Here is a 20,135-nt window from a genome sequence, read left to right as displayed (position 1 = left end):
CAGATGGGTTGAGTGGCTCTAGTAAAAGTTTGCTAGTTTAACTAGTACAAGTACAAATGAAGTGGTAATTAATCCATTGTTAAGAGGATTGTGTAGTGACACTCCCCCAAACACACTGGGAGAGGCTCTTGTAGGAGGTACCCTGGCAGGTGCCCACGTAGTGACTCTTTCAGAGGGCCATAAATGTGCTTCTGTTATGTTCAAGCTCCACCACACTCCCTGTCTTTCCAGCAGAGACACAGAGAGTGTGACAGTAACTTCTCATGGCTGGATAACTCGGACTACCAGGCCACGGCCATGTTCGTCACTATCCCTGCTCCACTGTTCAGTCACTGTCTTCACCCCACACTCTTCCATTCTCTGAAGGGTTGACTTACTCATTAAAAAGTCTTGAATTTGGCTTCATCAAAAAGGCATACAAGATATTAAAGTCTAGTTTTTATACGTTACTGCTGGCTGTGACATTATACACCTATTAACCTCCAAGTGTGATTGGTGCAACGGTGGATTGTCAGCGCCGTCAGCTGTGTAGCTGGCACTGTTTGTGACTACTAGCCAAGCAGAATCTGTTGTTTCATAATGGGAAAGTGTCGATTTTCGTGAAAACTGGCTGGGAATCAACTACTAGTAGCCCCACTGTTGGGTAAAGGCAGGTACAGATCACCTAGAACACCTCCACCGAACATTATAGACAAATTATTTACTTTTATTTATGTTGGAGCATTTTTCTGACATTGTTTCTGGTCTAAGGTAAAATTCATATTCCGTATGTAGAACTTAATAATCTTTTTATATGAGTTTGATTAGTTATATTATAGAGAATTATGCTTATATACAGCTGGGAAGTTGTGACAATATTGGATTTTTGCTTATATTTTCTCACACATTTTGGCCGATCACTGACACTACAGGTGTGTTCACTTTCACTTTCACCTCGTGGTTTAGATTATCTGGTTAAGCTGTCGACTTGTTTACTGTCTGGTTCTCAGACTGCTCATGTTTCGTGCTCTGTCAGACTTTATTGGAGCCAAGTTCCCAGATTTCAGCTATTACTTAAGTGATTACAATTATATTATACCCGATAGCATTGATGGACAAAACTATAAATAAAAGACCAAAGTCTGAAACTATCAGTCAAACCTTCCCCAGCTTGCTCAGTGTTTAGGTCTAACTACATTGCTGTGGCTTAATGGTGTTGGTTTGGCACCAGGCAGATCAGGAACAGGATGGAGGAAGAGTTACAGCAGGAGGATTAACAGAGATAAGCTGAATAACTGCGCTGTGGTCCGAGGGGCTACCACAGCACAGCATAAACACTGAACAGATTCATTGCCATATGGTCATCAACATAACATCAACTGTGTTTTCATCTGCCAGCTCCTGACTCTGCAGCTTGCTGGCTTTACAGTATATATTGTTTGTGTGTGTGTGTGTGTGAGATTGTCCTTAATGGGTGCACAAATGTATAGACGCTTGCATGCGGTTGGTATTTGTCTTTCAGTAAGCAATGTGTTGTTTGTCATATATGTATTCCTCACTTGCCAGGAGCAACATGCATGTGCATGATGGGAGCCAGTGGTTAGTTAAGTTAATCCTCCCTCTTCCTACCCTCTCTCTCTCTGGTGCAGAGGCTTGAGGCTGGGAGGGCAGGGCCACCACCTCCCTCTGAAGGCCACACGTGGGTGGGTTCTGAGCTCAGGGATTACGGGGTTGAAGTGGAGCCAAATAGCTTTAGAGCGGACAGCCAGAGACACAGTCCGCCTGCAGGGCCGGACTTGGGCCACGCTCAGTTTTGGGTGTGGGTGATGCAGCTAGAGGCGGGACAGAGCATAAGGGCAGTCGCTGCCTAGATCTTTGTTTTTGTGTCAAAATGAACATATTCCCCAGTGTCTGTAAACAGGACATGGTGCTTACGCAGAAGATAATTATATACGTGCTGACATGTTGTTGGTGAGAACATGCTGCAGTCTTTGCTCCAAGTTGATGTAGGCTAATGGAAAACAGCATTTATGAGTGCTGATGTTGTTTTAATAGCATGCCTGTTTATGTTCATTCAGTTCTGGCTCATAATTAAGGTGAAGTGGATTGTAAAGAGAATCAGGTCAAATATAATCTCATTTTTCAGGCTACAACAAACACACTTTAAAACCAACCCTGAAAATGTAATTGCTGCCTGAATCCTGTTCACTGGCGGTCCTGCATCTCATGTATGGTTAAATTTAGGCTACTAAAACATTGGGGGATGACTTAGATCTCGGTTACACAATAAAAGGATACAAACTGTCTAGAACAAATTAGATTTTTTCAATATTCAACCACAACCGCTATCTTTACCTAACCTAAATGCAAACCTCTAAACTCTTTGTCATGCTTTAGTCACCACGAGTACATATGATGACTTTTCCTTAGAGACAGGGTTGCTCAAACAAAGCAAGGTTTAGGCTTTGTATGATTTTCATGATAACCAACCTACTTTTTGATATAATGTGGAATAGATCATTACGTGAATATGCGGGGTATATGATGTTTGGTGTCTGAGTTCGGACCTCGTCACTCCCCACCCCCCAACGAAGCACCAGGCTCAGCACAGCAGGGAATGGAGAGTGACGATACTAACCCTCCTCCTAAGGGAGCGTTGATTGTGGATGAAGGGCTTTTGAGAGCAGCAGCAGTCTTTGCATCACAGATGGTCATAAAATAGTGAAAAATGCAGGAGGAATGAGTCCATAACCGAGAAAACGGTTAGCATTTTAGCTCTTCTGGTTCCCTTGTCTCAAGGTCTATAGCTTTTTGAATGTGGTTTTGGTTAAATGCCTGAAATAAGGTCTGTGCTTAACACAAGCTTAAGAGATTTTCATGTCTTGTTCTATGACATAAATATATCAGTTAATACCCCATGTTTGAATTATGAAGACTTAAGTGTTTAGGACTTTTTGTCTTAAAATAGGTGGTTGCTATCAAGTGGCTGAATGAGACCTCAGAGTTTGTCGAGGACATGAAACGTCATTACACCAAACACAGAGACTCATCTACTCATTAGTCCGTCTTTAAAGGTGGACTAACCCTAACCCCTAACCCTTTTACTATAACTATTACAATAACTCTATCTTGACAACTTGTAGCTTGATCAATTCATAGTGAAGCATGTAAACGTTGACGTCATGCAACCGTGATGTAGTTAGTTTGTAGCCATACACTAGCTTTATACTTCTGGCAGTTTCATTTATGCTTCATCTGTGAAGATTATCTTGCTGAGCAAAATGTGTAAGTATCTTAAACTTGTATTCGCCACAGCGCTTATTTTCTACAATAATACGAAATCTAGTTAAAAATTCCCATAAGCTTTTTGTTAAGGAAACCAGGGCAATGCTAACTTATGGGTTAACCTACAAAGATGCATTATCCCTTCAGCAATCCATACCACTCAGAAGTACACTCAGTCCCAGGTGACAGAACCAACAGTCTAAAACCCAAAGATATTTAATTTACAACTATATGAGACAGACACAAGCAGCATGTCCTCACTTTTGATAAGTTGAAGTAGTTTTGAATGATGAATGATGTTTTAATGCTACAGCACAGACTAAAGATTGATTTCATCTCATCATGTCCCATCGTCAGTGCAGATACAAAGTGTGATTTGTGCAATCTGGTGCCTTATTTGTCAGGGCTCCCTGTTGAAAATGTCTGTCCCCAATGCCTTTGTGTGCTGAATCTCAGATCCTTGGGTTTCTAATCATCACTGCTGTTGTTTTCAGCCGCAGCGGTAGCATCTGGGGAGGTGGACATGCAGACACATTTGTCTCCAGCTACCCCCCCTCACACTGACTGGTCAATTTACTTACCAAGCGGAGCAGAAAATGCAGTGTCTGTCAATGACTCTATTTTTGTCCCTGCTGGATGAGAACCAGCCTCATGCAATATGTGAAATGTATCAGCACTGTGGGAGTGGCATGTTGTCACCCCAAATGTAGAAGGAGGTGGAGAGATGTGGACATTGTAGATGGAGATACAGGGCTGTGTAGGAGGAGAGGGGGCTCTTATGGTTGGACCGGAGCTGTGACACTGCCCAGCCTCCTGAGGAGCTGCAACTGATGTAGGGATTAATACAAGGACGACAGGTCCTGCTGTTTCCACTTTGGAGTCTAGACGGAGCGTGACAGGTGTGTCTGTAACGCAAGCCCTTAAAAGAGCCATCCGGTGTTGAGTTGTCTGTCTGTAAACTCAGTGTGAAAGCACTTGGTCAGAGTTATTCAGCTACTCTAGAAGGACCAGCTGTTTTATGAATTCCTCAATGGCTTCCTAAGTGTGATAGATAGATATTAACACATGAGGAAGCCCATAACAGCCATGGCAGTGACATGGATACAAGTAATCTGACTATATTGAAAGAAAGGCCATACTCAACTAAAACTGACACGTCAAGATCTTATCAATCTCGCTTAAATTGAGGTCATATTGAGAGTGCGGTGTTTAGTTATTCCTGTCATGTACAGACCAGTCTGCTTTCCTCAGTGACATTCTGCACACGCACCTTAAAGGTCAGGAGGGAAACTGATGCAACCTGATAGTTAGCAGTGGTGGAATAATAAAACTTGTGTTTTTTTCTAATGATGGTACACAGTTGTTACATATAACACACTCAGTAATTATGTTAATGTTACAGTCTGTATGTAAGTCTTTTACCCTGAAAAACCATAAATACCAGCAAGGACCCACCAACCTCCATTTTGATCTATACAAGTGATTCCCAGCTGGGTGTACCTGTACCCAGGGGGCACTTCTGCAGTTTATTGGGGGTTGGAAGTGGAAAGATTATGTAGTGGCTCAACCAGTTTGAATAATTTTAAAAGCATTAACAAATTACAATTCTCACTACATGATTATCAAGGCCAAAAGAATGAATGCTAATGTTCATCTTTTTACAGGTGAGGGTAGAGTGTCTCGCTCTCCTCTGTCATCTCTTCTGATGTGATTTTGTGCAGCATCGCTTCGTAATGTTTCGTAATTTGTTGCTGTTTTCTGGCTGGTGGCAACCAATGTAAAGGTGCATTACAACCACCTACTGTTGCAAAGCGAAAAACGGAAAGAAACGGAACTGATTTAAGAGGTGCTGAATTATTTATGTGCACAATACATGATATCAATATTTCATTTTTAAATATCACAGTTATTGACGTTACCGGTTACATGAGAACTTGCTCATTAGTGAGCTTCAGAGGTGTGTGGTTTTTGTTTTGTTTTTTTGGACACAACCAGAGAGCTATGTTTCCAGTCTTAATGCTAAGCCACACTCATCGCCTCCAGGCTCCAGCTCCACAGTGATATCAATCTTTTCATGTAACACTCTGCAAGACAGAAAATAAGCACATAATATTGATCAAAATATTGACCTAGTCCCTAAATATAAAGAATTTCATACTGCTTCTAAGATATTACATGAGCTTACCAAAAGCTCATAGAAAAACTTAAGGTTACTGGGTAAGATGTTGTTTTGAGCCATGTTGACATCTTACTTTGGCTTGACTGTGGCTTCTTCAGTGGTGGAATGCAATGACCAGTTCTCTTCAGGACTCTTTTAATTTTAGACAAATAGGCGCATATACCATCAGAATTATTGGAAAGATGCCTTCACAACATGTATGTACTTGGTGAGGTATGGAGGTGACCCCTGAGCAGACTGACACTTAATGTGTCAAGTGCCCAACCCATTAGCAGTTGTGAAATATAAGTGAGGTGGTACACCAACAAAGGGTCCTGGGAGAGCTGGAGAGAAGAAGGTAGCTTTTCCCTTTTTTAGTATGAATACTGGACCTCATTATCATCCTCTCACAAAATCTCAGTCATTGCAGTTCAAACAGTTTTCCACTGGCTAACCTCTCCTTGCCCTTTTGGAGCTACTAAAGCTGCCCATATTAACTTTGATTTGATCACTGTAAAGGGACAGTCAAAGGTGAGTCCATGAATCATTTAAAATGTGTCACAGTGCCAAGGTATGTTGACAAGTTCCTCCCCCTTTAGTATATGGTACAGATTCAGACTAGGCTGTGAGGTAAAAATACACCACTTCACTCCTAACGACTTTACAGTCTCGCCCCTCACTGTCAGGATAGAGATGAGAGGGACAAAAATAACCCAAGGTCTGATCAAAGGCAGCTGTCTTAAAACTCCCTGTCTGCAATCAAACAGATGTAGGTGTTAACTGCTGCAGCTTTATCTTAAGCTTCATGGCCATGATTAATGCTAAAGGGAACCAACTGGATTATATAGTGCAGGGCTGGACTCGATGTTTAAATTAGCCTCTACTGTAACCTAAACTTGCATGTGACTGGGCCACGAATCAAGACTTAGTATCAGTTTCAGGTCTTATTCAGGTTTGTGCATCACTTCAGCTCATCTCTACTTTATTTATTTTTTTATTCAGCTTTTGGCCATAAAGGATCAGATGTCCTGAGCATTGTCCAGAGTTGAATATCCAGAAAGGAGGGTCAGGGAATTTTTTTCCCATATTTGTCCTCTGGGAGATCATCTTAACTCCTGTTTTAATTAACTGTAATGAACACGACATTATCAGTATCTCTCTTTGCTGAACTTTACATGACTCTTCACCATATAGGAAACATTTAGCTTTTTTTACATTCTATAATGGCCCAAAGGAGATGCATTCTGCTCTGTCTCCCTCTTCACTCTTACTTATTATTATAGCATGTAGGCTAACAGGAGTCCTGTTTACTCGGAGGCAACAGAGAATGTGTTTTGTATGATCAGATGATCTTCCCTGACACCTCCAGGATGACAGGAATATTCAAATGTGTTCAGTATGTCATGACAACTAAACCAGGGGCTGACTACAACGAAGTCTTCTAATGCTCTCTCTCCACAGCGATGTGTCAGCGCTTGTTACAATCACTGTCCTGCTGCTCAGCGTGAGGCCGAAGAAAAACATGATGTGTTAATATCTGAAGGGACGCAGTAAACTCTGTTTACGGTGGACGCATAGTATTTTTTCCTCAATAACACTACATTGTGAACACAAACCTGAAGTCAGCAGGAGGAGCGCTAGTTAGCTGCAGCAGGTTGGCAGTAGAGTCCTGCAGTGTGTTTGGCTAATGGAGCTCAAAGCTAACGGAGCTAAACACACGGCATAACCAGGAGTTTCTGTTCAGAGGAACACAAAATGTTACACAGTGAACCGCAGTTTAATGTGACAACACAGCAACGGAGTGTCTGATTTAGTCAGTGATATCAGTGAAGTGAGATGTCTGCACAGTGTCCAAAGGGTAGCTACTAAAAGACAACACAGCAGAGCAGCTTCGTTCCTCAGGCTGTGAGACTCCTGAACTCATACTCAACACTCCACCATGAAGGGTTACCTCTGCCGAGAAGGCAATGTTTTCACCCTTATCTATATCTTTGTTGGTTAGTTAGTTGGTTGGTCGGATTGTCAGCAGGATAACACAAAAACTTCTGAATGGATTTCCATGAAAACTGAACGGAGGATGGCTCTCACAGCCCGGAATAGACCCTGTTATCTTTTGGTGTGGATCCAGATAAAGGACTTAACATTGTGAGAAAGGGTGTTTTTTTTGGACATTTTTGTGAAATAATGCATGAATCTTGATCTTGATCCAGATGAATTTCGGTTGCTGGTGTCTATGAATGAATTACAAGAATTACAACACAAATTTCATAAAATCTTTGTTATCTCAGTACTTTCCACTGCAGGGTTGCCTTGGTTCGATAACATCTTTGGTCCACTTGATACATGCCCGTTGTTTGGGTAATGATGTCATTATGCGGAAATGGATAGGCCCCTCACTGCTCACGTCTTGAGCCTAGGCGGGGTTATAGGACTGGGGGAAATCACTGTAACCATCAGCACAGAGATGGGAGGGACTGTGAGTCAAACATTCCCTGTTAACTTGTTTGTTTAAAGGATAGCTCGGCAGGGTCGCCTGGCCAAGCAGCTGCTGCTTGTTCTGCATTGTCTGTTAGACGACTGTGGTAGTGATACAGTCATTCTAAGCACTCTTTTTAGGCCTTTAATCAGCAGCTGTGAAGTAGGGATTATCCGACAATGTATATGTCTTCCATATGAAGCTGAAAGTTGTACTGATGTAAAGCTCACATTACTACAGACATACCTCCACAGTGACAACAGCTACAATGGCACAGTAAATCCAGGGGTTTCCCCACTCTTCAGCTTTCATCAGGATTCTCTAGCTATTAATAAAGGCCGTCTGATGCTATCACCATCAGAGCTTGCCCAATCTCCCTTCCATTTTTACATCTTACTTGTTGCCCCTTCCTGTTTAAGACCCTCCTCATCTGTGGGGCACCAGTGCTCCCGCTGCCACACGACCCAGTTTCCTCTGGAGGAATTCCCTCCCTCTTCCTGCAAGCGCCCCTCCTCGTAAAGGCTCTGGAGGAAGGCCAGAGTTAGAGAGGTGTCCGAGACTGAAGCTGTGCGGTTAGGCTTCCAAAGCTACATTTAACCCAGAGATGGACTAATCGAGAGCAGGGTGGTTATGGGTCTGGTGTAGGGACTAGAGACTACATAATGTGGTGTCTGCAGTGTGCCTCTGACAGGAGTCAGTCCTTGCTGGAGCTGGAATCAGACAGCTGGTAAGCCTAACCTTGAGCGTGCAGTGTGTAGAAGTCGATACGTTTAATAGTTGCTTGACATGTACCTACTCTCTGATTTGGCTCTGAATTTGTCTTGTGATGCAGGTTGTACATTTCACTAATGGCCTCTCTTTTATTCAGGGACTGCTGCCAGACTCCACTGAGATCAATTTAGAAAGCATTTATTAAAGTCCGACAAAATTGCTGTTACTCCTTATTGGACGAATTGCCTTTAACGTAGTGGATTTTGTGCCAGACTAGAGCATCTGATGACATTCACAAGGTGCACACTTTGTGCAAGTAAGGTGTGCTTCATTTGTGATGCAGCAAAGGTCTCTGCTTCATTAATGAGCCAATTGTTGATTTTCCTGCTGTGTGCCAAGCAAGTGAATGCAGCTGAATCATATTTCACTGTTCTTCATCAAATGTCCTCTAACTAATATTAAATCAACTTAAACTGATTCTAAGAGTTACTCACTAGCAGCAACGTCAGTGCGAACACACAGGAAAGTCGAGGAAAACCAGATGGGGCAGGTAGTGTGTGTGAGTGACAGGTCTGAGTAATTAACTCATCACCGTGGAGTGACACAGTGAGAAGAGGCTGCACTTGAAGAAGCCACTAAGCGGCACAATGAGGGCATCTCTAGGGGAGGTGTTTACACCAGAGCTGTCCTCACATCACCTGCCACCCTGCTGGATCCATCCATCCATTCTATACACACGGCATTAAAATTCATCAGCTGGCAATGTATTCACTGTCATGGGTTGCTGCTGTATTGTGACGGGTTTTGAATTTAACACCTACCTGATTCAAGAGGGAAGTTGAGGTGCATGTTGATGTGGGTGTAATCCGTATTAAAAAAATGCTGACTTTTTAAAACCATACCTGGCATCTTTGTCTAATGGTAACCTTAAAAATGGCACAGAGAGGTGACTGTTTGGAAGTTAATTATCCCGTCACATGGAATTCTCCACAGCTTATGGAGACAGCTGTGTCATGTCCTCTACATTGTTTTCACTGCAACACCACATGGATGCATCCTATGATTTTGTCCCACCATGTCCTGCTTTAATCATAATAGTATAGTATATGATTTATTGTAGACATCAGACTAGACGTCAGTTTGAGAGGATGACGGTTTGCCATGCCTGAGCGTGAAAAGTTCACATGTGTAAGGAGATTCAGCCCAGCGAAGGCTATGATGTCAGGAGCAACGGACAAACCTACAATTAACACCCAAATGTCCATATTTGGAGGAGGATTATTCATAAGCAGTTTATTCATGAGGTTATCACCCAAGCAGCTAGGGTTTGAGTCCTGTGTGAGGTCAGTACTCAGTGGTGGTTGTTTCCAGGAAGTAGTTATTTTAAGTGAAAGCTTGATCTTTTCCCTAACCTTACCAAGTAGTTTTTGTGCCTTTATTTTGAAAGTGTAAGCTGATGTTACATGTTTGTTATTGCTAACTTGACCACGATATTGTGTTGTTTTCATGGAAAGGCAAGGCCAAATGTGACGGTGACACAGTGGACCGTGGGTCAATTACAGGGGTTGGCGTGGGTTGAATTAAAGTAATTTAGCATAAATTTTAATGAGGCTGGATAAATGCCTGGCACAGACTGTAGAAGTCTCTCAGTTAGCCGATGGGTCTGACCATTCCTCTCCCCCTGTCTAAGGGAATTGGATCAGTAATGCTTTGACTGCTGGGGTGACTCCCGACTGCTGCAGGAAGAAGAGTAGCTTTGTACATATTGAAACTGAAGAACGACCAACTCGACCAACTGTCCCTGTTTTGGTGAAACTGGTTGTCTCTGTTGTTGTTGTTTTTAAACACATTGCATGGTGGTTTATTGTGTAACAGAAGAACATCTTGCTCAGTAACTCTAATGCAACAAAACCAGCTATGTGAGGACATAAACATGCATTGGGTGCTGTCACGCTTTCAGTCCACAGTAAATTCTGAAAGGGATCTGTCTACTCTTGCTTCGAGCTGAGTGCCACACTTTGCACAAGCATGCAAAGCCTCTCTTCCATCTAAACAAATGGATATTTCCAATTAGACATCCTCTGCTGGAGCAGACGTATTACAGCCTACCCTTCAGTCTAATTAAAGGACTCTCTCTGATTAGATTTGTTCTTTTTAGAATTAAAAATGTGTTGAGGATGCATGGGGAGGAGAATGAAGATGCAGAGAGGGTTTTTATAATGAGCATCGAGTGTCCGGCTCGGAGGGAGAAGACATTTTTTTCTAATGAGAGATCTTATCCCATGACTGAAGACCCTCAGCCTACCTCACAGTGACGTGGCTTAAAGAAACAGTTCACCCAAAAATGAAAATTCAGTCATTATCTTTTCGTAGTCCACAAAACATTTCAGGGACTTCACAGGAAAGCAGCATTGCAGCATTCTCCTATACAACTGAAGTTGTGTATAATGTATATAAATGTATGTATATATATGTATGTATGTTTATATACTGTATATACAGTATATATATACATACAGTATATATATATATATATACTGTATGTATATATATAGTGTGTATATATATTGTACAATGTACAATGTTATGTTGAGTGAACCTTTGTTCCCTCTATAGACCATTTTCTGATCTGCCACTGTTACAGTTAAGATACTTTTGGTAAAGATCACAGGCGAGTAAAACGAGAATGTTTGCTTTTTTATGTTGAGCACTGAGCTGGAATCAGGATGTTCATATAAAGACTGCAAACAGTTAACCTAGCTCTCTCCAAAGTTAAAACATCTGCCTACCAAAACCTTGAACGTTCACTAATTCAAACATTATATCTCCTCTGTTTAATTTGTACACAAACACAGTGTTTAAACTACGCTGTAAAAACTTGTTTTGGTGGGGGCTTCATGTGCTTGTTCTGTGTTGTTGCTAACAGCAGCAAACAGCTAAGCAGCTGAGCTAATAGCCTCCTGTTTGTAGCTCCATACTTAACACTTGCGCAGTGTTGACCTTCTCATTGTATCCTTGGAAAGAATGCAGATAAGCAGATTTCTCAAAATGTTGAGCTATTCCATAAAAAGCTTTTTAATGTCGTGCTAGTTCCAGCTGTCCTCCTCAGACATTCACATGTCTACAAGAGGTACTTAGATTGTTTAAGGCATTTTAACCATCAAAAAGCTGTTATTTTCTTGTAAGGACAGTCTGCTGAAAGGGCAGGCTGTGGTACCGGCAGCCACTAGAGTAATGCAGTTCCCACTTAAATGTCCAGTGATATCTAAAATACATCACTTGTCACGGGCAATACTGTACTGAGCTGTATGTGTATAGCCTAAGTTATCACTTCAACATGGTTTTCAGATTGTTTCATTTGAATAACTGATAGAGGCCTGAGAAGGTAAAACTATCCAGTAGCTACTTCTCAATTCAGTCGAGCTGCTTTTATTTATATAGCCCAAAATAACAAAATTGACTTAGAAAACTAATCTCTACAACATAGAAAATACTCTGTCCTTATATGTAACTACCTGCAGATAAATTAGGGGAAAAGGATGCTAAATTGAAGACCCCAAACACTGGTGTAGATTATGCCAGCAAGGTCCTTCACATTCACCAAAAAAAGTAAAATACCATGTGGCATCTGTATTTTCTATTGCTCACTGGAATCAACTGTGCATGAATGATATAGATTGTATATGAGCATGTTTAAATGTCACCCTCAAGCATTCTGTTTGCACAGGCTAATGAAAGACGTGATTTTTCACTACTCATTTCACCTTGCATGTACCGCATCTTTACTGCTCTGAGCCCCCTCCGGACATCAAATCTCTTTCCTGTTAAAGCTTTCATTCTAGCCTTTATTATCTAACCTTGACACATTCTCCCACAGAGAGCGAGGAATTTGACAAGGTTATGAAGTGATAGATGCCTCTAGATGGGCTTCCTTGTTCTGAGCCTCTCCACTTCATCCATCAGCTTATGACGAACAGAGTGAAACTTTATTGATCGTCTTTTGAAAAAGGTTGCTTTAAGGTATTAAAAAGCTCATATTTCCACCATAGATTGTAACTGGCAAGGTGAAGTTCAGGAAATCAGGTGTCGTTTTTTCAAAGTCTGGTCCAATAACTACATAATAGCGTCACCTGGCTTTGGTTGATGAATTAGAGACATTTTTCTCTCTCAGACTGAACAACTGTGCCGTTCATACAAGGTCAGATGGTACACACGCAGCAGGCCTGTACCCTGTAACATGAATTTATTGTTTTCTGCTTTCTGATAGTGGCATTGTAAGATAATATTCTGTGCAAGTAATCAAAGAAGGAAGTGTAGTATGTTTTATTCACACTCACCTTACAAGCCACCTGCCAGTGAAACTTTGCTGTCCACTTCTAGAGCTAGACGTTGAATGAATACAAGTCTGTGAAGTTGCATGTTGAACACCCCTCGGGTCTTTTGGCTGTGAGTGCTTTTTGTAGAATTAACCTTATCAGTTTGTTATAGTGTTCACAGCTGTCACTAGGATGTTATCACTTTTATTGTGTTCTCAAAATGTGCGTCTTAAGTGGACATGTATTCACTTTGGCCGTATTCAGTTGCCTTCCCTGTCCTCACATCAACAGCCCCTCTCTGCTGAGCTGGCTTCTAATGCATTCAGTTAAAATATGTAACATTCTTTTTAGTCTTGTATTGGCAACGAGTTCTGCCTCTGTATAAAGAAAAAGGCAAAACTTCTCTGGAGTGGCACAGCATGTTATTTCACTCAATCAAGAGGAATTCATATAATGTGTCTGCTTTTTCTTCTGGTAAAACCCGCCTTGATTCCTCAAAGTAAGAGTTATTGAGCTGTGTTCAAGCTTCAGAGCTCAGTGCATTTAGCCCTCTCAGGTAATCACAACAGTCTGAGAGGTGTGGAGGAAGTGAACAGATCTGAGGTTGACATTTAGCCAGAGCCTGGTGCGGTACCACCGGGGTTTATCCAGTCTGTACAGGCTGATGTTGGTCCTTATTGATCTTAATATTAAAGCCACTGCTTCACATGCCTCTATCACTCTTAACATTGTGTCGCTTTGTTTGAAGATTGAAAGAGTGAGCTGCTGATAATGTCATATGGATTTCAGTGATTGTTCTTTGGTATGCATGATTTATTCAAAGGCATTGAATTTCTTCTAATCAAGATCCAGTGGAATAGACTTATAGCTTCTGAGAATGACTTAAGGTAGTTTCGGCATTGTAAAGTGTAAAGAGAGAGGCAGCACTCAGACTGCGGCTATAAATTCTCTCACTCGTATTTGTACCCTGCCAGCAGTATCAAAGTTCACTTTTTCTATGTACCACGTGCCTCTAGCTGAAACACAAAGCAGTGCATGCCCTCATGAAAATGACTCAGCAAACTAACCTAGCCTGCCCTGTGTGTTGTGTTGCAGTGTGGAAGGTGATGCTCCAGGCAGCGAGGTGGGCGCCTCTGTGGACCCCAGCAGCGTCTACAGTTGCATCCCAGTGACCCACAGCGGGGGGCTCGGCCCCGATCACCTGGACAGTCAGCTCTACGGACACATCTTCCTGCCCAGCCACCCGCGGCCCCGCCGACCCAAGCTTCAGCATTCCCAGTCTATTCTCCGCAAGCAGGCAGAGGAGGAGGCTATCAAGCGCTCCCGCTCTCTGTCTGAGAGCTATGAGCTCTCATCAGACCTACAGGACAAGCAGGTGAGGGGGGGGGGGCCAAAGACATCGACAACTTTCATCTGGAAACATCTAACACAGGGATGGGCTATATTTCTGAAACAATATGACACTATAATTAACCAAGAACAATAGATATTGTATTTTATCATGATATGGAAAATGTATGAAAATATCACATGCAAAATAATGAAAATGATCTTATGCATTATTTCAGACAGAAGAAAAAAAACCTAATACCTTTGGAATTGATTTTTATTTGCTTGAAATCATTTAGTTGAATTGTGATGGATACATTTTATCATGTATTGCCCTTGGTGACAAACCCACCAAAGAATTATCACCCAACTTTGCAGTTTCTCAACACAAGAGTGCTTTAGCTTCGTTTAGCTTATTGCTTTGGTTTTTAAGCTTTACTGTTTTGGTTCATGGCCTCATCTCATTTACAAAAGGATTAATTGGACATTTTTTAGGTCACCTGAAAAACAACTCTGACTAAATCCTTATGTTGCTGTGTGTCTGCTGGATGTGTAAATTTGCAACTATTTAGCATGTTGGCCGTAACAGCTTTATAAGGTTATAATTGTTTTGTCTATAGCTGCCCCCAAATGGCAAAATAATTAATTTATTTGGCTTTGATTTGAACGACAAACTACGATAATTTCCCTACAACACAATGCTGAAACACAATGCACATCACTGAAAGTTGATTAAGGATCATATTAAAGTATCAACCTGCCCTAATCTAATACAACCTCCATTGAGCATATCTGAGATCATCAGCTGTAAGGCAACAGTCAGTGACTTTCTCCCGCTCACTTAGGTTTCATACTTTATATGGTTTGGTAACTGGTTCTATCTAATGGCAAGGAGTCACATTCAAAACCGCACAAAATTAATTAGTTCCTACCATACTGCGTACTCGGCCTGCATTGACAGACCAACATGGATCCACAAAATCTAGTAATAAATAAATGCAAAAGGAGCAACTTGAAACCAAGATATCACAATACAAATAGAAATAGTTTGAGCTACATCCCGTTGTGTGCTTCTTTGAAATGAACTTTGCAATACATTTTAACAATATTTCTCTGCTATTGCTGTAAATCCATCAAAGAGATTCAAACCTAATGTACTGTATGTACAAAACCACCACATCGTGAGTAGCAGCAGAAGAAGAGGAAGTAGGAGGGAACCATGTATTGTCATCCCAGTAAGCATGTCATTTACAATGTTTCACATAGAAGCTGCAAAGTAGAAGTCCCCACGGTCCAATATTTTGGACCAGATCCAAAAAGGACTCATAGACATTTGGACCTAATCCAAATATATCTGAGAGTAATTAGAGTTATTCTAAAATGTGGTCAACCCAAACAGACTCAAAGAGGAGAGAGAGGCTAAACCTATCAATGAAAGTTGAAATCATTACACGCCAGTTAGAGCTAATAATGAGTCTTCTTATGATTTATCCGGATATTACACATATTGAAACACAGACCTGAGACCCACGGCAATAAAAATGGGACCCTATACAAACCAAGTGGATGCATGAAGACCTCTACTGCAAAGCACATAGTACCTGCTGGATAATATCATAACAGGTCAAAATTTAACAAATTGCCCTTCTGAATTATTTATTAGAAATGTATGATGATGTACCCCCAATGTACTAAATTTCAAGTAAAAAGTCAACATCTTAGATCATCTGAAGGTTATTACATTACCTGTTACTATACGCTGAAGTCTCTCTGAAGCTTCATATAGCGGTCAAATAGAAGTGATATCATAGTTGTCTGGTGTGGTCTTGTGTCTAGGTGGGAAGGACACTGGTCCTCTTGTTAAACACTGTAGCTTGTTGGAGTTTCACTCACTGTCATGGTCCTTGTTCCTTGTGGCAAGACCACTGGCCTCCTTTTCCCTCACAGGACACAGGGAAATATGATTAGTGTCAATCTACTTCCTCCATAGGAGGAAAACTGGGTCAATGCGCAAAACGCACAGGGCTAAGAGAGGGGGGTAAAACTAAAACTGCTCTGGACACCGTCCTAGAGGTACATGTCTTTAGTATAAAGATCTATTTCTCAGTCATTTCATGTAAGTGTACTTTATGTTAAACACCTGACTGATTCCTTTCAATCATTTTCACCCCTCTTTTAATGAAAGAGATTGAAACGCTGAAGCATCCACTAGTAATCAATCACAATTTCAGCACATCTTTTACTACATTTTAGTTTGTGGTCTCTTTATCGTCATCCAACATCACTGCAGTCCCCAGCTATAATCATGTTTCTCCACCAAGTCTTGTTTGTGGAAGTTCCTCCAAGAGCAATTCTTCATCATTATTTGGGCCATTACCAGTTTATCAGTCAAGCTGTACTTCCATCACAATTCAACATGATCCATCTTCCCGGGGGTTTATTGGAGTCTAATAAAGCCTGAATTCCAGCCATTTTTGAATGCCATCACCACTATTCTTCAGGTTCTCAAGCCATGACAAAAGCAGATAAGAAAGCAGCATCATTCTTCAGTCTGTCTAATCCATGTTTCCAATGTAACAGATAAACTAACATTTTTGTTCAACAGTAGATTTTCTAGATGGAGTTCTTTCAAGTGATACACCAAATTAAATCTACTATGATTGCTTGGAATATAATGAGAAATGGTTGGAGAAGTTAATTGCACTTCAAGTTTCAATTTATGTTTTCTGCCATTATGTTGCCTTTCTAGATATTTGAAGTAAACAACAAACTTTTAACAGCCAATTGACAAAATAATCTCAAATCAAGGTCCATTTACTCAATGTTTTTTCTATTTGGCTCAGTCATTATCCATAAGACGGTTACGCGATGAACTAGCTGAGCCATCTCCATGACAACTTAGCAAACACCATGTGCTGATGAAGACTGATGAGTGGAAATCACAGAGTACCTCACAATATGATACGATTCACAATACGCTGCCCACGATAATGATACTACAGTATAATGATACAGCAATTCAGTGGTGGCTTAAGGGTTAGAGACACAAGCTTGTGACTGGAGGGTTGCTGGTTCAAACCCCCAAACCCTGCAGAATAAATCTGGGTGGGGAAAGTGAAAGGCAGCATTTGCTCCATCCTCATTACCACCACTGAGGTGCCCTTGAGCAAAACCCTTAACCCTGACTGCTTCAGTGTATGGATAATAGTATCTCAAGAGGAAGAATAGCGATATATTGCTTTACCGATATTTGGTCCCACCCCTAATAAAGACAGCGATGTGGTTAAAAGTTCTGGAAAATCTGGGACTTGGACCTTAAAATTTTGAATATTTTGTCAAACAGCCTTTTCCAGGGTCAGCAATGACATTTCACGCAGCTTTGGTCTGATAAAAAATACAAATTACAGTCCCTTTCAGGGTACTGCATTCATCATACCCGCTCTCACCTTAGAATCACTATCACCAGTTGTCCAATTACAGATAAAATTTGCAAGGTTAGATTGTCAAGAGACTGTGGCTAAGGAAAAAATGCATTTTTGACACCAACTTTCCTTCTCTCCCTGCAGGTGGAGATGCTAGAGCGCAAATATGGTGGGCGTTTCATAACCCGGCATGCAGCCCGCACCATCCAGACAGCCTTCCGCCAATACCAGATGAACAAGAACTTTGAGCGTCTTAGAAGTTCTATGTCTGAGAACCGTATGTCCAGACGGATCGTCCTATCCAATATGAGAATGCAGTTTTCCTTTGAAGGGCCTGAAAAAGTCCACAGCTCCTATTTCGAGGGAAAGCAGGTCTCGCTAACAGATGATGGCACCAAGATTGGCGCACTGGTGCAGTCAGAGCATAGTGGGGAAATGGGCATGCAGGCCAAGACTCCCACGACACAGAGTGACTTCACAGACGCTATAACAGAACTTGAAGATGCCTTCTCTAGGCAGGTCAAATCTCTAGCTGAGTCCATAGATGACGCTCTAAACTGTCGCAGTCTACATGGTGACGACAACCAGTCGGAGCCAGGGAGAGGCCACCAGGATATGGACAGGGAGCTCAGCTGCCAGGTTAAACCCTCCCACAGTGCTTCAGAACACCGCAAACTGGACGAGATGACGGCGTCTTACAGTGACGTCACCCTTTACATCGATGAAGAAGAACTGTCACCGCCACTGCCCCTGTCTCAATCTGTCGACCGGCCCTCCAGCACAGAATCGGACTTGCGTCAGCGTTCCCTCAACTCTTCCCAGGACTACTGGTCACTGGCTCATAAGGATGAGAAAGGGGACACAGACACCAGTTGCCGCAGTACACCATCTCTGGAGTGCCAAGAGCAGCGCTTGCGGGTAGACCATCTACCTTTACTTACCATTGAGCCTCCAAGCGACAGCTCGGTGGAGCTGAGTGATCGTTCTGACCGCAGCTCTTTGAAGAGACAGAACGCCTATGATCGGACCCTCAGCAACCAGCAGAGCAGCCCCAAACACATTGGCCACAGCCTTCCACCCAGAGGGCCTTCCAGAGAAGAGGATGCCACCCGCCATCGGCCAAGACAACTGGAGGCCCATCTGGCCATCAATGGCACTGCAAACCGGCAGAGCAAGTCAGAGTCTGATTTCTCTGACGGTGACAATGACAGCATCAACAGCACATCCAACTCCAATGACACCATCAACTGCAGCTCAGAGTCCTCATCCAGGGACAGCCTGAGGGAGCAGACGCTCAGCAAGCAGACGTACCACAAAGAGACACGCAACAGCTGGGACTCACCTGCATTCAGCAATGACATCATCCGCAAGAGGCACTACCGCATTGGCCTAAACCTCTTCAACAAGTATGTAAACACATCTACTTGACATCCATTAACAAACTGCTCGCACAGAACCAGACACAAACTGATACACATTACACACCCAGTGAGGGAGAGGTCATGTAAATTAGATCCAGTCCATGACTTGATTTATGATTTAGAGAATATTTTTGTAAAGGAACCAACATGAAACTCGCAATAGCTATGCAGGAATGTTGAATAAAACAAAACCACTGTCTGTTCTACTTCAGGTGCAAACAAGTCTGGGAATCAACCTGCTGCACAGTGATTCATCTGATTCTGTGTGATTCCATTTAATCATAGATGATTGTGGATTTGGTTTCTTTCAGACCCGGCCATTAAGTTCTTTTTAATCATTTGTGATTGGCACCACAGAGAAACATAGCTCCCTCCTCCCAACTCTCGGCCCTCATCCCTTCCCACCTCCCTCCTTGCCTCTCTAAATCCTGTCCCTCATCTGACACACATTTGGCCAGGGACAGAAGTGCAGTGGGATAATCACAGATTTGGATTGTGTCCTCACTCCTTCCTCGTTTGTCTCTCTCTGTCTCACTCTCTCTCTACCTTCTCCTGTGTCTCCAGGAAACCAGAAAAAGGCATCCAGTATCTGATTGAGCGGAACTTTGTTCCAGACACTCCAGTGGGTGTGGCCCACTTCCTGCTGCAGAGGAAAGGCTTGAGTAGACAGATGATTGGCGAGTTCCTGGGTAACAGACAGAAGCAGTTCAACCGTGATGTCCTTGAGTGAGTTTGCAGCGAGTAATGTCTGTGTAATCATTGCTTCATTTTAATGTGCAGATGGATCATTTTGTCACAACCCCTAAAATCATGCAGATTCTCCAAAACAGGCTTTTGATTTCACTTTCAAACTTGCCATTTTATTTTATCTTCCTTCCAGGAACATAAATCATCATTTAGTTGCCAATAGGGTTGCCAGTTTGCAATCTTCACTCATTCAAACAGTCTTTGGAGTTTCTGAGTACCACATAATGACTCAAGTTACATCCAGGAAATAAACAGAAATAGAATCCACTCAGGAAATTGCTGTGATGCTCA

The 20,135-nt window shown here is 42.1% G+C and overlaps 1 protein-coding gene across 9 annotated transcripts in view; it reads left to right on the top strand.

The window, feature by feature from the left end:
- iqsec1b (IQ motif and Sec7 domain ArfGEF 1b) overlaps positions 1-20,135 on the top strand; it is a gene marked incomplete at its 5' end in the record, with an annotated part of 214,786 nt that overhangs the window by 180,196 nt on the left and 14,455 nt on the right. For 8 of the 9 annotated variants that reach the window (XM_084348723.1, XM_084348722.1, XM_084348721.1 and 5 more), the window contains 3 exons: positions 14,021-14,300; positions 17,821-19,082; positions 19,662-19,823. In XM_084348723.1, the coding sequence (XP_084204849.1) occupies positions 14,021-14,300; positions 17,821-19,082; positions 19,662-19,823 (1,704 nt within the window). Of the gene's footprint in view, positions 1-8,560; positions 8,626-14,020; positions 14,301-17,820; positions 19,083-19,661; positions 19,824-20,135 lie in introns of those variants that run through there. The other variant, XM_084348725.1, reaches the window with a different exon arrangement.

The sequence above is a fragment of the Pagrus pagrus genome, assembly GCF_965226575.1.
Source record: "Pagrus pagrus genome assembly, chromosome: 3".
Taxonomy (NCBI): Eukaryota; Metazoa; Chordata; class Actinopteri; order Spariformes; family Sparidae; genus Pagrus; species Pagrus pagrus.
Note: the sequence above shows the minus strand (reverse complement) of the source record. Positions and strands in the feature narration are given on the sequence as shown.